The sequence below is a fragment of the Drosophila eugracilis genome, unplaced genomic scaffold (assembly GCF_018153835.1).
Source record: "Drosophila eugracilis isolate 14026-0451.02 unplaced genomic scaffold, ASM1815383v1 contig_1765, whole genome shotgun sequence".
NCBI lineage: Eukaryota > Metazoa > Arthropoda > Insecta > Diptera > Drosophilidae > Drosophila > Drosophila eugracilis.
In genome coordinates, this window is record NW_024572605.1 from 2,623,157 (window position 1) to 2,638,089 (window position 14,933).

General features: G+C 42.4%; 1 protein-coding gene across 1 annotated transcript; it reads left to right on the plus strand.

The window, feature by feature from the left end:
* Positions 1-8,586: 8,586 nt before the first annotated feature.
* LOC108108940 (aristaless-related homeobox protein) lies at positions 8,587-14,670 on the plus strand. Its single transcript, XM_017217194.2, is given in 6 exon segments — positions 8,587-9,027; positions 10,774-10,817; positions 10,819-11,090; positions 11,237-11,366; positions 13,637-13,724; positions 13,896-14,670. Coding segments are annotated over 6 exon segments (1,242 nt in total). The 5' UTR covers positions 8,587-8,870; the 3' UTR covers positions 14,447-14,670.
* Positions 14,671-14,933: the final 263 nt, after the last annotated feature.

Here is a 14,933-nt window from a genome sequence, read left to right on the forward strand (position 1 = left end):
CTCCCACAGCCCACAGCCGCCCCCTATCTGCTGTGCATACGAAATGCGGCAAATCCCAAAAATCAACAAACAAATGAAAAGAAAATTCAATAAAATACGAACCGAATCGCAGAGGGAACTTTTTCTCTTGATTCTTTTTCGGTTTGGAGGGGAAAAACTAATTACACAGAAAAGCTGGCAAAGCGTCTGCCAGTGGGCGTGTTGTGCTAGATGGGCCACGCCTCCACCATTTTAGCGACCTTTTGCCTTCCTCTTTCCACTTTTCTCCTTTAACTTTTGATTTCTTTCCCTTGGCATTTTTCCATCTTCACTTTTCGCACATTGCGTAAGGCGCATTTAATTACGTATGCCAGGCAGGAGTTGGGATCCTTGCTCACTTCTAAGTTGGCTCTCACTTGCTTAGTACAGTGTGTTTTAAGGTGAATTATCTAAGCTTTTAGCTTTTTTATAACTAATAGATACTTGAGTGTTAAGATAGGTAATGAAAATAAAAATGTAAAACTTAAAGGTTTGCCAAATTTATTTTCTTTTACTCAGCAAAGAGTGTTTATCTCAAAAAGAACATATTAAAAGACGTGTATACTTTACTGTATAGATCTTTAATACATTTTATTTATCAGTTTCTAAATTAATTAGAGTTCTTAAAAAATTTACAATGTTACAAAAAACCTGACATGTTGAGCCGCACTGTGGCTAACCCAGCTCAAACAAAAATGCGAATAAAATTAATTATTTTGTCAGTTGATATAGCAAGACTAACTGCTGTTAGGCCCTTTACACATCCTTACCTCTCTCTCTCTCTTACTCTCTCTCTCTCTTACTCACTTTCTACCCTTCTCTTTCGAGTCCTTGCTGGTCCTTTTGGCGGCTGCTGGTCTAGTGACACCCGCAAAGCCGCAGGACACGACGCGTCGGCCGCCCGCCACCTGCCGCACAGAAAATTGGCATGTTGTGTCAATATAGATGGCAGACTCAGTGTCCTTTGGGGCACGACTTAGCGGCAATCCGCCATCTGAAAGCCAAAAAAAAAGAGTGATAAATCCTGAATCCCGCTCTCTTGCCAGCGGTTGTCCTTTTTTTGGTTGCAGGGCCCGCGGTCATGTTATTTTTTGCAATTTGAACGTTATTTGTGTATGCCAGGCTGGACTTAGTCTAAGGGAGCGGGAAAAGCATCCCTTTTTTCTTCAGAGAAATGCGTGACGGAATCCTTGGAAAACGGAAATATGTTGCTACAACACAAATGATTTTTTATTGTCATTTTTTTTATCAACTGTATTTATTTTTGGTTTTGTTTAAAGTTTATTCTGTATAGATTGTTTATTAAATAACTTTGAAATCAGTTTTATATTCCTTTCGAAAAGTATGTTAAAATTAAAATATTTTATATTTTTTACATTTTTACATGATTATTTTATTGCACTGTTCAAAAGTCTGTTAATTTGTATTATTTTGTACATCGTTTGTGGGTTTTATTGAATATTTTACTGTCGTTATTGCTTTCATCAACATAAATTCATATATTAAAATATTTGAATGAGCCAATCACATATTCGGAAAAATAGTTTGTTCGCAGTTTTCATTGACTTATCCTTTGAGCCGAAAACTGGTTTCTTTTGGCGTTTTTTGTAAGCAGCTTAATGAACCTGTCCGTGGACGCCAAACGGCCAATAACAAAGTTAAAACAAACAGCACCAGCCACCCAACCAACTGTCTACCCCCAAAACCATTTCCCAAAAAAAATAGGGGCGATGGTCCAATCCAACCAACCACAGGTTTCCAAACAATTACAGGCAAATTGCGTTGAAATGAAATTTTCAACGTTTCGATTTTTGATTCTCATTCTGGTGTCTTTTCCCTTTTATTAACGGCAACGTTTTGGTTTATTTTTTTCCCAGACTCGCTGGTGGGTGGCCAAAAAACGATGGGAAAAATTGTTCATTACGATTGCGTCAGAAGGCAAAGGCCAAAAAATGGGGAAAAAACAAAAGACAACGCACAAAAGTGTGCAACGCAAAATTGCGGCCCAGCTAAATGCAGAACAAAGAAAAAACAGCAACAACTGCAGTCAGACAAAGATTAAATGAACGCTAAACTGGCAACAGCGAAAAAACAAAGCCCAAAGGATGGTTTTTTATGGAAAGGCAGAGGGGTATATGGCTGGGTGAAGATGAGGCCTCTGCAAAAAGCAGTGTGTACACACTCACACATGAGGCGGCGGCGAAGGACCAGAGATGCCGAATCTTTGACTTGAAAAATGTTTAATATATCTTTCTGATATCCACTTCGTAGTGTATATGAATGGCTACCGCGGAAACTAAGGGATTTTTTCTTATGCTCAATTAGAAATACAAATATACAAAAGTTAAGGTCGTTATTGTGTTAAGCTTAAAGATAATTTCTAGCTTGCAAGCCTAGCTTGAAAACATCATAGCATACTTATTGATGCTGCATGGATAAAACCTAGATAAGTCTGATAAAAAGCTAATGATGCTATGATGTGATTCTTTGTAAAACTGAATTTTCCTTATAGTGTAAATATAGCCAACTGATCAGAGCCATCTGCACATGAGCTAATCTCTGGGCGTTGATTTTTTGTTGCAGCTTTTAGACGCAAACGTTTATTGCATTTAGTTTTCATTTTGCTCGCTGCCGCTGATGCCCAAAAAAGGAACTCAAACAAAAACCTCCGACCCCGACCCCGTACCAAATTCAAATCCAAATCCCCCGAAATGGAACCAAAAAAACCTCAACCCAAAAAAAAGAATTCGGCTAACGAGAAATTGCACTTCCCTGTTGGCTGTGTATGGGGTTAAAAGAGGGGGCGTGGAAGTGGGAGTGGGCGTGACTTATTTGCACATGCTGGGCGAAATTTAAGCGCTTTTAAACACAATTGTTATAAATAAACAAAACAAAAAATGTAACAAATTTCATTTCTGCAACGTTTTTGTTTGAGTTAAAATTGTATGCAAGTTTTTGTACACATACACATATGGAGTCCTGTGTGTTAGCGAGTGTGTGTTTGTGTGTGTGTGCGGTTGGGCAAATAAGGAAATTTACAGCACTTATGCAAACTCACACAGACGCGAATGCGGCGCCCTCACACAGACACACAGAGCAATTGAATGCAATTTTGCATGAGATATTAAAAAATATTTTTTCGTCGCTTTTTGGGCTGCCAATTGTGTGTTACATTTCCGTGGGGACGAGTGTAAAAGGGCGTGGGGCATGGGAGGAGGCCAGAAAGAGGAGCCATAGGCTGCACTTTTTATTTTATTACGCCTCCATTTGGCTGGGCCGAGCAACAATAACAAATGAAAACCGTTTTTAATGAAATTTTTGAACAAGTTTCTCCTCACACCCACACTTTGGCACTCATAACGCGAGTGGTACAGCAATGAGGGGTATGGGGAAGGGATACACCGAGAAAATAAATGAAGACTTAAATATCTATCTGTACGATAGGGTAATACCTTCGGAATGTCGTCGATGACCCAAAAGAAATCAGTAAATTTATAAAATTTGTATGTGTCTTTTAAACAAAAATAAAAGTCCTCCCAAAATCAGTAGGTACATTGATGTAAGGATCTTTTTTTTACATATTTAGTTCAGATAGTTGTTTCTCTGAGTGGTGGCAGCGGGGTAATGGAGCGGTTGCAATATGCAGATGCTCTGATGAGCCTTCATCAGCCTTTCATTTCCGCCCATTCGGGGCTCAATTGTTCCTCATTTGCCAATCTAGCCATAAAACTGCTAAAAACTTCTTTCTTTTTCACACTCGAGCGGAGGAAATGTTTTCGAGGGTTTTTCTTGGGCACACGTTGGCACAAAAGGTGTGTGATTACAATTGTTGTTTGCCCGAACGCCGCCCCCGGGCCACGCCCATACGTACACATATCAAGCGCCTTATTGTTGTCGTCCGAGATACGGATTCGGATTCGGATTGAGATTCAGATCCCACATCCAGATCCAGATTCCCATCCAGAGCCACTTGGCAGTTGTCAGTTGTCAGACTTTTGTCAGTCTATTTGTTTGTTTGGCTACAGTTTTGCATAGTGGCAAACACCCTCGCACATTCATGTGGATATGTGAGCATTATCCTTTTGTGTGTCCTGTGTGTCCTGGCCAAAACGGTAGCCACTCGGCCATTGTTCGCTCGACCAATTTTTATGTAATTCAAGTGCCCAACAATGCGACAGGTAATTTCCAATGAATTCCCTTTGGCCCGGCCACATGTGATTGCCCATCTTATCCAGCTGAAAAGAAGGTGGCCAAATCTGCACCTTAGAATAGAACACAAGCCGAGCCGCATAATTATTGGGAAGCACTTTTGTCGGCCCCTAGCCGTTTGAAGTGAGCAGCGCAGCTCCTTAGCCGCTTATCTTGGCCAGAAATTTGCCAGAATCCCGGGCCATATGTGTGTCCCTTTTCATATATGTGCTTTAATTTGTCCCGAAGAGAGTGTCAATTTACCACTAATATGGCATATGTAGACCAAATAGAATACCTTACTTGGAATACTTAAGGGTTATCGGACGGGGGATCAGGAAAAAGTGTGCCAGGAAAAGATAGGAAGTCTTCCGGTTTCTCTGAAAGTACTGCCCTCGAATCCTTGCTGTGGCCTCGGGCCTTAATAAACGTGGCCAATAATGTCGTGCACAAAAATGTTGGGATACTGAACTTAACTGGGGATATTTATATGCGGTTTGAGTCCCTCATCTCCTTCCACTGCCCCAAATTCAAGAAATTCTCCCCTCCTGCTATATTAGATTATGAAACCAAATGTCAAACAAGCCTTGGCCCGTCTCCTTTCGCAGTTGTTTGATTACGTCCACAAACAGTCAAGGATATTGGATAATTCAAGCCACTACGTGGATGTGGATGTGGCTGTGTCTGTTCTGCGCCCAGAAGTATACTGTCTCTGTGTGTGTGTGTGTGGGGTGTTGCCTGAATTGCGGTTGCTAGCCAACCTCAGCAGTTGCTCATTTGCCGCCGCATATTACATTTTGCCAGGCAGCAATTGCGGACTCCAACTATTGCAAACTATCTGCAGCCGGAGGAGTTCGGAAAACGAATCACTTTGCCTTTTTGCACTGCTTCTTCTGATGGAGATATATAAAATTGGTTAATCATCATCATACTAAACTAGGGATAAACTAACTACAGAAATAATATTTCATTTGTAAAAAAAAAATTATATATCATGAAATTATATATCTAAGTGTAAATTATATACGAGTATTCCGAAAATCAAGCTGAAATCTATGTTTATTCATATAATATTAACTCACTGCATTTAATATAAAACTGATTAAGATCCTTAAATTTCTTTGGGTTATAGAAACTACTTACCCCTCCAAATCAACCTCTAACTCCTGCCACTGCTAATTGCAAGAGTCAATCGTTTTTTCCGCCCCCTCAGAACTGCTGAAAATGTTGTCAGTGGCAGGTATGAACTCAAACCCCGTTAGGTTGAAAGTTAAAACTCAAAATTAAATATCCCAGGCATAAGAAAAGCTATCAGTTCAGCTGTGACCCAACCCCAGCTAACCAGACCCCCAGGACATCTTTCATTTTCGCCGTGGCCCCAAGGAATGGGAAGAATATCCGGTAGACAATGGCAGGCAGACTGTAAGTAGACGAAAACTTTTTAGTTGGATTATGTGGAGGGTAAGAATGAACGCACACACACAGAGAGAGAGATACTTACCCCCATACTTTGCTACTTTGTACCCACACAACGGGCGAAATTCATTTTATTACTTTGATATATTAGATTTAATGGTTAAGAAAAATGTTGCCAACAGCATCTATCCCCCTCTATCCTCAGTTTTTCCTGACTTTTCCGAAGCCCCGGCTCTCTATTGTGGAAAGTGGGTGTTTGTGGGTTGTTGTCGTCGTCGCAGTTAACCTTATTAAAAGGTGAACACAGTCATGGCACCAGAGAGAATTGCCACAATGTGTTTACACGCAGCTGCTGCAAAGGGGTCGGAATGGTTGTGGGTGGGTGTGGGTGGTTGGCTATTCTGTTGGGCTTTTACTATGGTAGGGGGTAACACGATAATGACCTCGTTGGATTTATTTCCCTGAGTGTGGGTGAAATGCTGGAACATCCAATGAGCTTTCAGCTGCGATGCGCATGTCACGAGAGAAACTCTCGGATAGAGAGAGCTCTGCGAGAGAGTCACGAGGAGAACCTTTAGCTATTAGGCTATCATCTGCCCACTTTGCCACCCAACAACCCATTCTATTCTGGCCTCAATTGATGTGCTAATTTAGAAATTACAATGAAGTGCAGTCTTCAATGAGTTTGAGTTTGAGTTTGGCTTTGATTCAATTTGTCATTTCACACTTGGCCTAAATGGCTTTTGGTTACAAGCGGAGGGGTTGTAAGAATAGCTCCTACAGCTAAATTAGTTGAAAGTGTTGAAGAGAAATGGAAAATGGGAGCTGGAGGGGGACAGAGGTTCTAAGGATGTACAATATTGATTCTTAACTTTTTAGTGTGGGAAATGTAATTTCATACTAACATTAATACTATATAACTATGTTTAGTTACTATTTCATTAATGTTAATTAAACGATTTGTTTTCAGATTGGAAATATAAAGAACAGGTATTTAAGCACTAATACCCTGTTTCTCTCTGCTATCTTGATATCTCGCCTGTCGTTAAGTGGGGCAATCATCTTGCCCTTGGATAAAAAAGGGCATGTCCTGGGCTGGTTTGAGGATCGGCAATTAGTGAGCAAACAGCCTCTTTTTTTGGCTGGTTAGTAGGCCTAATGAGCTGCGATTATGGCTAAGTGCGCCGATGATGCTGCATAAATTTCTTGGTCCGCATTATGCATTCCACATTCCACATTAGATCAGAGATTACAGGGCTGAAGATCTGGGCAGGTAGCCAATCCTAAGTCCCGAGATGCCCCTTTGCAGCTCTAAATTAAACGAACATGCAATCGGATTTCTGAATGAAATCTGCATAGGGAATGAGTCCTATGAAAATATGATTAAGCGCCTGGGCAGACTAACCCTAATCCCAGATATAGGTCTCTATGCCTGTGTCCTGAATCCAGTGTCCTGTGGCGTCATACATCTGGCACATTAATGAGTCCGGTCAATGCTTTGTCCCGCTTACTTGTTCACAGTTTCGCGGAAATTACGTGTTCATTTTCCCGTTTTCCCTGGCTGTAGGTGCCGCGATCTTTGGCTTTGTTTGGGTTCGTGCCACAAAGGAATTGTGTAAGTTTCAACAAATTAGAGAAGATAAATCCCGGTCCTCGCTTTGTTATCATTGTACGCGGCGTTTTAGGTCACTGCCTAGGTATTCTAGAGGCATTAGATGGTTTTTTTCTGGAACCACTATTAGCCATTTTTGGTGGCCTTTTGTGTTATGCAACCTTTGGGTGGACCAGGCTTCTAGGCCAAAGCTTGGATAGAGAGCCCAGTCTAAGCTGATGCTCAACACAAATCCCCAGACTCAAGAGGGCGATTTAACCAAGGCTGGGCTAGTTTTGGTTATTTAATCGTGGCAAAACTTAAGTTTTGTAGTTTATTTTTTTAAGAAAAACAGTTTGTATGCAAAAATTCGAAGATTAAATGAATTATTTAAGGGTTTTTAGGAAAGAAAAATATGTTGTAGAAATTCACTGGTTTTCTACAATATTTTTGAATTATTTAATCAATCTTTTGCTGAATTAAATCCGAACTGTACCTGTCCTCTATCCTCTCCAGCCCAATTCAGAGCAGGGAAAATCCTGTAAAGTAAGATCAGTTTAATCAATGAACTTAGGGGCCGATCCTGCGACAACTCCTTGCTAAGTAAAGGGATTCATTGATCGTTTGGCTTGTTCAATGAAACCACAGGCTCATTCTGGAGATCGTGAGATCACGGCGAGATCCTCGCCATAAATCTATCGCCGAAATGGAAGCGGAACTAATAAACGAGAACCTGGCAAATGGCCGACATGATTCAGGTACCAGGTAGGCAATCCGGTAAGTTGTTCAACCTGTTCTGTGATTTGTGGACGAGCTGGGCAAGCGGAGGGGTAGAGCTGTGCCGAGAGAGATGGCTATAGAGATAGGGAAGGTGAGATACTTTTTAACAAGCAAAATTTGTGAAATAAATAAAATTAATGAGCAAACCATGTTAGTTACAACTACCGAAAGAGATGGCAGTGCGGGGGTATGAAAGAGAAAGGTGTCAAGGGAAAGTAGGAGAGAGAATTTGATCAGAGAGTGAGAGAGAGAGAGAGAGAAAGGGGGAGAGAGAGACACCCCTAAGCCAAAGCCAAAAGCTACCTGCAAACTCAAACTCACATACACCGAGGGAACCAACCCAGCACACAGACACGGCTACTGAGATACTGGCATACTCAGACACTGGGGGAAACTACCCCTTAGAGAGACAAAGAGCGAGAGCGAAAGGGACGGCTGACATGGCAGGACATGGGCGAAAGCGAAGGATTGGGAATCGGATTCGGATTCGAGAGCGAGCCTCGCCCATTTCACTTGCAAACGGAAAACAGCCAACAGCCGTGGTATTTAAACCAACGTTCCGCAGGAATCGCACTCAGTCGGTGGTTGTTGATCGTCACGAGCACTACTCGCACTTAAATCAATTCGATTCAGCTCCTGGTAGTTCGTCGCAGTGGCTGTGAAATCCGAATTCAAATCCAAATCACATCGATAATAACCGCAATTAATTAAGCAATTTCTAAATCGTGCCCATCAAATTTTGTGACAATAATAACAAAAAAAGTTTCCAAATTAAAAATTTGGAAAATTGCAAACAAAAAACAAAATCAAAAAAAGTGATCCAAAGAATTTCAATTGAAAATCAGTTCGTTTTGTGAGCAGCTCTCCCGGTGGAGCTATGATGACCACAACGACCTCGCAGCACCATCAGCACCACCCAATCATGCCGCCAGCCATGCGCCCCGCTCCCGTACAGGAGAGTCCTGTTTCACGCCCCCGCGCCGTCTACAGCATCGATCAGATCCTGGGAAATCAGCACCAGATCAAGCGCAGTGGTAAGTTTTAAATCATTTAAACAACTTAATTAAAAAATGGATATTGAAATGGGGAAAGTTAAGGGCTACGGTTTTTGGAATGTCGAACTTGCCGTCGGCGATCAGAAAAAGTGTTCAACTTTTCAATCGACTACTAAGGTATTCCAGATATAGTTTAACATCTTTAGCCTTTATTAAGTCTTTGAGCAAAAAACTGTTTTCATTTTTAAAATTATAGATATGTTATTATTATGTTTAGTCAAGGAACAACATACTTATAAAGTGTTAAAGAACATTTATCTTATATAGTTTGTAAGGATCCTTTCAGTTTTGATAGGCTTAGGTTTTTGATGGCCTTTATAGTATTTGTTATAAGAAGAAACTTAACTTTGTTAGTTGTCTTGCAAGTATGGGTTTCTTGTACTCTAAGAAAAGACAACATCTTTAAAAAATTTATGTAAGTTCTTTAAAAAATACTTATATATTGATAAATTGAATTGCAAAATGTTAATTAAACATTCGAGTTACTTACATACACCACATAAATAGACAAGAAACACCCTGACAAGGGCATAACTTACCACCAGTTGGGCCAAATATTAAGTTAGCCTTCATGCAAAGTCAATGAGCTCCCCCAAGTTGGTACTCCAAAATCTAACTCGTCCCCCAACGTTGACCACATCAAAAAGATCCTGTCGAACAGGCAGAGACAAGATAGACTGACATCGCCACCCATATCACATGCCCATCCATATCATATGCAAATTGCTCGTAAGGGACATTTTATCATAGTTAGTCAGGGGCAGGGCGAAAACTTTACGGCAAACACCGACCTCGAACTCCACCCCGAGCAGAAAAAGAAAACATATCATGACAATGGGAGGTGTTCGGCATGTCGGAACTCTTGTTGGGGGCGTGGCCAAGCTGCAGGAGGCAGTTCGCCCAAGGATCGGCCAAAGAATAAAAAATACTGTGTATCAAAACATATCTGGCCGGATATATAACATCAAGAGAGTAGAAGAGGGAGAAAAGCAATTGCGTCATTAGACCCGTAATTAGATTGAAGTTCTTGGGAGTGCCAGTATGGGGAGGAGCAGACCCGAAATTGCCTGGCAGGCTTGTGGAATCACGGCACCCATTGGTCCAGGTTGCAATTTGGCGACAACGAGCGGCGTGCGCACCGCAGGACACTGCATCCTGTGAGCCTCGTAATTTGATGCTCGCTGGAAATTACCTTCTCGCCACAACAGGCTGCGTAAATGTTTCGAAATACGATAAGGATACACATCCAGGACGAGTGTCCTGCTGAGCGGGGACGTGTCCTGGTGCCATTGTGAATCTGATTAATTTGAGGTTCATTAAAGTTTGATTACACGTTTTTCGATGGCCTCGTAAAGGAACCGTTTTGGCTATTCAAAAGGAAAAAATCTCTTTTTTTTGCCTTCGGGCCGTGTGAAAGGATATTTATATCCCTCGACTGGGGAAGGGGGATAACTTTTTCTGACTTTATATTTATTTGTTATTGATTGCCAAATCAATTTGCGTAGCTTTTGAGCCCTTGAAGGATTCTGATTTTGTTCGAGAATGCGAAAAAAGGGGGTTAAAATCCAGGATATAACTACTTCAGTTACAATTGAATGAATTTCAATTTCTGCAGCTGCCGCTTTGGCTTTCGATTTTCAAAGTCAAACGCGAAACTTTTTGTTTCGCCGCTCTCGAGTTCAATTTGAAATTGTTTAACTTTAGCTTTTCCCCCTGCCATTTTAGATACGCCCAGCGAAGTGCTGATTACGCATCCCCACCACGGCCATTCCCCATCACATCCATCACTTGCACAGCAGCAACAGCAACGGCAGCAATCATTTGTCGCTACAGCAGCAGCAGCAGCAACACCACCAGCAGCAGCAACAGCAACTCCAACAGCAGCAGCAACATCAACAGCAATTGCAGGTTCAGGCCAAGCGAGAGGACTCCCCAACGAATACGGACGGAGGTCTGGACGTGGATAACGATGACGAGCTGTCCTCCAGTCTGAACAATGGCCATGATCTCAGCGATATGGAGAGGCCGCGAAAAGTTCGAAGGTAAGTGCAGCGTTGGCAATCCGCTTAGCAGATCAAATCGTATTTACCCATTGTCGGGCTATTAAAAAACATGCCAACAAAGAGGGGGGGAAATCCTTATAACAACCATCTAACGTGCCGCCTTTGGCTGCTTTGATTTTTCACAGATCTCGCACAACATTTACAACATTTCAATTGCATCAGCTGGAGCGGGCCTTCGAGAAGACCCAGTATCCCGATGTTTTCACAAGGGAGGATCTGGCCATGCGCTTGGATTTGAGCGAAGCACGCGTGCAGGTAATTCAAATTGGTTTTCGAATCTCGCAATTATTTTCGAATTAAGTTTAAGTTCAGATTCAAAATGAATCGGTATCTATATCTAAGGATGACAAGCTTTAACCCTTTCGTTTTTGAAACAACTTGCAAATCTGAAACTCCAGTAATCAGCGAATAAACCACTCCCAGATTCTGGGAACTTGATTAGCTAGATAAGACCTGATGAAACAATCGGCGAACCCAATTTGTAAATGGTATTTGAAACACTTAAACCCCACTTTGTATACAAACACGCTTAGTAGATCTAGTCGGAGGAGGGTTGTTGGTCGTCCCTTTTTAGGGGTTGGCCCAAGGACATTAGATATTGTGATTTTCCAAATGATTAAATTGGCCGCGCTCACATGGTGTTGGTATTTTTATTAACTCTACTTTTGGGTAAACAATTAAAGTGGCTTTGGGTGGCTGTCTCCCTGCTGCCGCTGCTGCAGGCCACGCGGCTAAATACATCCGACTGACTATACATGTAATTAGGGTGCCTTCTCGCCCCGAATCGTATACAATTTGATTTCAGTCGAGAATGCTTTCAAACACTTCACATTTGATTGAGCGATTCGCTCAATTTCGATGCTGTTTGTTGACAGGGAAAAGGGAAAAGTATCGCCTGGCAGTCGCATATAAAAAAGTGGAGAGAATGTAAAACAACTTGACCTAAGCACTCACATAGGGATTAACGTGTACTGAATACAAATTGTCCGTTTCACGGTCTTCATCCGCATCCGTGTCCTCGCTCTTCCTCGTATCTGTTAGCAGATTAGCTGTAATTGGTCATTGATTCGCATATGCAGAGTGTTTTGGGTACTTCAATAGTAACCGATTTAGAGCTGCACGATTTCCATAGCTCGCTTTTTTTCTATATTCCAGCCCTGAGCTGATAGATACAAAGTATCTGCAGCGTAATCCTCGCTTGTTTTGGGGTTGGTGAGTGGGCAATTATTTTGGGATTTGCATGCTTGTTGTGGGGCAATCGAAAAAAAGGAGTAACCAGCGATTTAAACCGGGTTAAGTCAAATTTTCATTGCCCAGTTGGGGTATCACAAGCTTAATACTGGAAAGGCTGGTTTATACTGTCTAAAAGTGGTTTCTTTACTTCTAAAAGTTAATTTCTAGCATTCTATTCACATTTTAAAGTTTCATCATTCCTTCTGATGTAAATTTTTAAGTTTATATGCCAACTTTTGTATTATTTGCTACAGTTTCTTCTCTCGTTTTGATCGCACATGTGTGATAAATGCCGAACGGATATCCGCAATTCAACTTTTACTGCCTGGCTGCTCTGGCACAGTGGTTTAAGTTGCTCGCATTATAATTGCTGCCAACTGACAATTAAAAAGCCCACAAAATCGCATACACTCATAGCCTAAACAGAGAAGGAGTAAGGGGGATGTCGTTGGGTGGGTGGCGTTTTCCCAGCAGACACACAGGACACAGGACAATAATTGGCAGCAATTATAGCAAGGAAATCGTTGCTAATTTACTACTCGCTCAACTGCACACATTGTTGCAGATTCTGGGTGGCTGCGAGGCAGGGGCTTTGTCTAAATACAGGGTGTCTATAATTGCAGAGACTCCTCCATTGTCTCGAACTCATCAACGAGTACAGTCAGTTGTCAAGTGATTTCAATTTACAAACAATTAATTTTCCCATCAGAAACGAGAGCCTCGGTTCAGATGGAAAATTCATTCCCCCCAGAACGGAAACGTGTGTGCAGCCAACGCCTATTTTGTGGATGGGTTAAGGGGCAAATTGGGAAGTTGGGAGGTTGGCCATACCCAAACCCCAAGCAAGTGTCGAAAAATGCATAAGACACCCTTTTTGTCTGAAGAGTGAGACAGACATATAGAGCGTTGCAAATCAGAGCAGAACACTTCCGATTGGATGCCATTGTATTTGACCTCCCCTTCTACCAGCGCCCATGTCCTTTGCCTCAGACACTCGAGGTTTGAGAGCCCAGAAGGAGCCAGTCAAGGACCAAGTGGTTTCAACTTTTCGAACTCACAGATTGATAAAATTGTTCGGTTTTTGGTCAAAGTCAAAGCTATTGCGAGTTCCTTGGCAATTCCATAGTTTAAGTTCAGATTGAATGTTACCCTTTAAGTTCTAAAACTGCGCACATTGAGAGACAGATCTGGATATCTCAGACCTAGCATAGTATACCCTAAACTCTAGGGTATTTACATTTGCATACTTACAACTCCATCTCTAAACTTCCCTTCTTTTGGTTCACTTGCAGGTGTGGTTCCAGAACCGACGGGCTAAATGGCGCAAACGTGAGAAGTTTATGAATCAGGACAAGGCCGGTTACCTCCTGCCCGAACAAGGTGAGTTAACCACCCCCATCTCACGAGTCCTTCCCACCCAGCGATACGCATTTGATTTGTCCGCAAATTGCCAAATTACGTGTGCAACATAATTAGGAATTATGTCGCTTGTTTCACCACCCCATTCTGGGAATTTGTAACTAACGAAATCGCCCTTTTGCTCGTTTTCAGGTCTGCCGGAGTTTCCGCTGGGCATTCCCCTGCCGCCGCATGGACTTCCGGGTCATCCGGGCGCTATGCAGTCGGAGTTCTGGCCCCCGCACTTCGCCCTCCATCAGCATTTCAATCCTGCTGCAGCCGCTGCCGCCGGCCTGCTGCCCCAACATCTGATGGCGCCCCACTACAAGCTGCCCAACTTCCACACCCTGCTCTCCCAGTACATGGGCCTGAGTAATCTCAATGGTATCTTTGGAGCGGGAGCAGCGGCTGCAGCGGCGGCGGCCTCGGCTGGGTATCCGCAGAATCTGTCGCTGCATGCCGGTCTTTCCGCCATGAGCCAGGTGAGCCCGCCCTGCAGCAACAGCAGTCCTCGAGAGAGTCCCAAGCTAGTGCCTCATCCCACAACGCCTCATGTCACGCCGCCAGCCGGGAGCAACGGAGGTGGCACCACTCTGATCTCGGGCGGACTGATCTCGACGGCCGCCCAATCGCCCAGCAGCGCTGCCGGCGCCAGCAGCAATGCCTCCACTCCCGTTTCCGTGGTCACTAAGGGCGAGGACTGAATGAATGCTCCGTGATATTTGGATTCGTTATGTACATACATAATTATATATATACTTGTAGATATCTAGTTGTACTTATGGTTATATAGCCCACGCATTGTAAGATATATGGAGCTTTGTCTATCGCCAAAGTTAACGTAGTCGTAAAACTTAAATAAGCGATCTTTGAGCAAAATTAGCCACATGCGGACATAAAGTTAGTCTATCTCCACTAAGGAAAACTGTCAAGAAATAAACGATATGAAAAGAATTTGTTGTATTTAATTGATGTTAAAATTGCGGTGGATAATAATGGTTATTGAGAGTTTTATTAACTTATATCCAACAAATATGTGAATAAGAAAGTGGTTTTGATATAACATTCAGGGAAAGAAACCTAACTCTCTCTGCAGCAATGAGAAATCAAAGGTTTTAAGGAAACCACTGGGCTCTTTTTGAATATCTTAAACAATTGGTTTGTACACATCTTAAAGCGTTTTAAACTCAA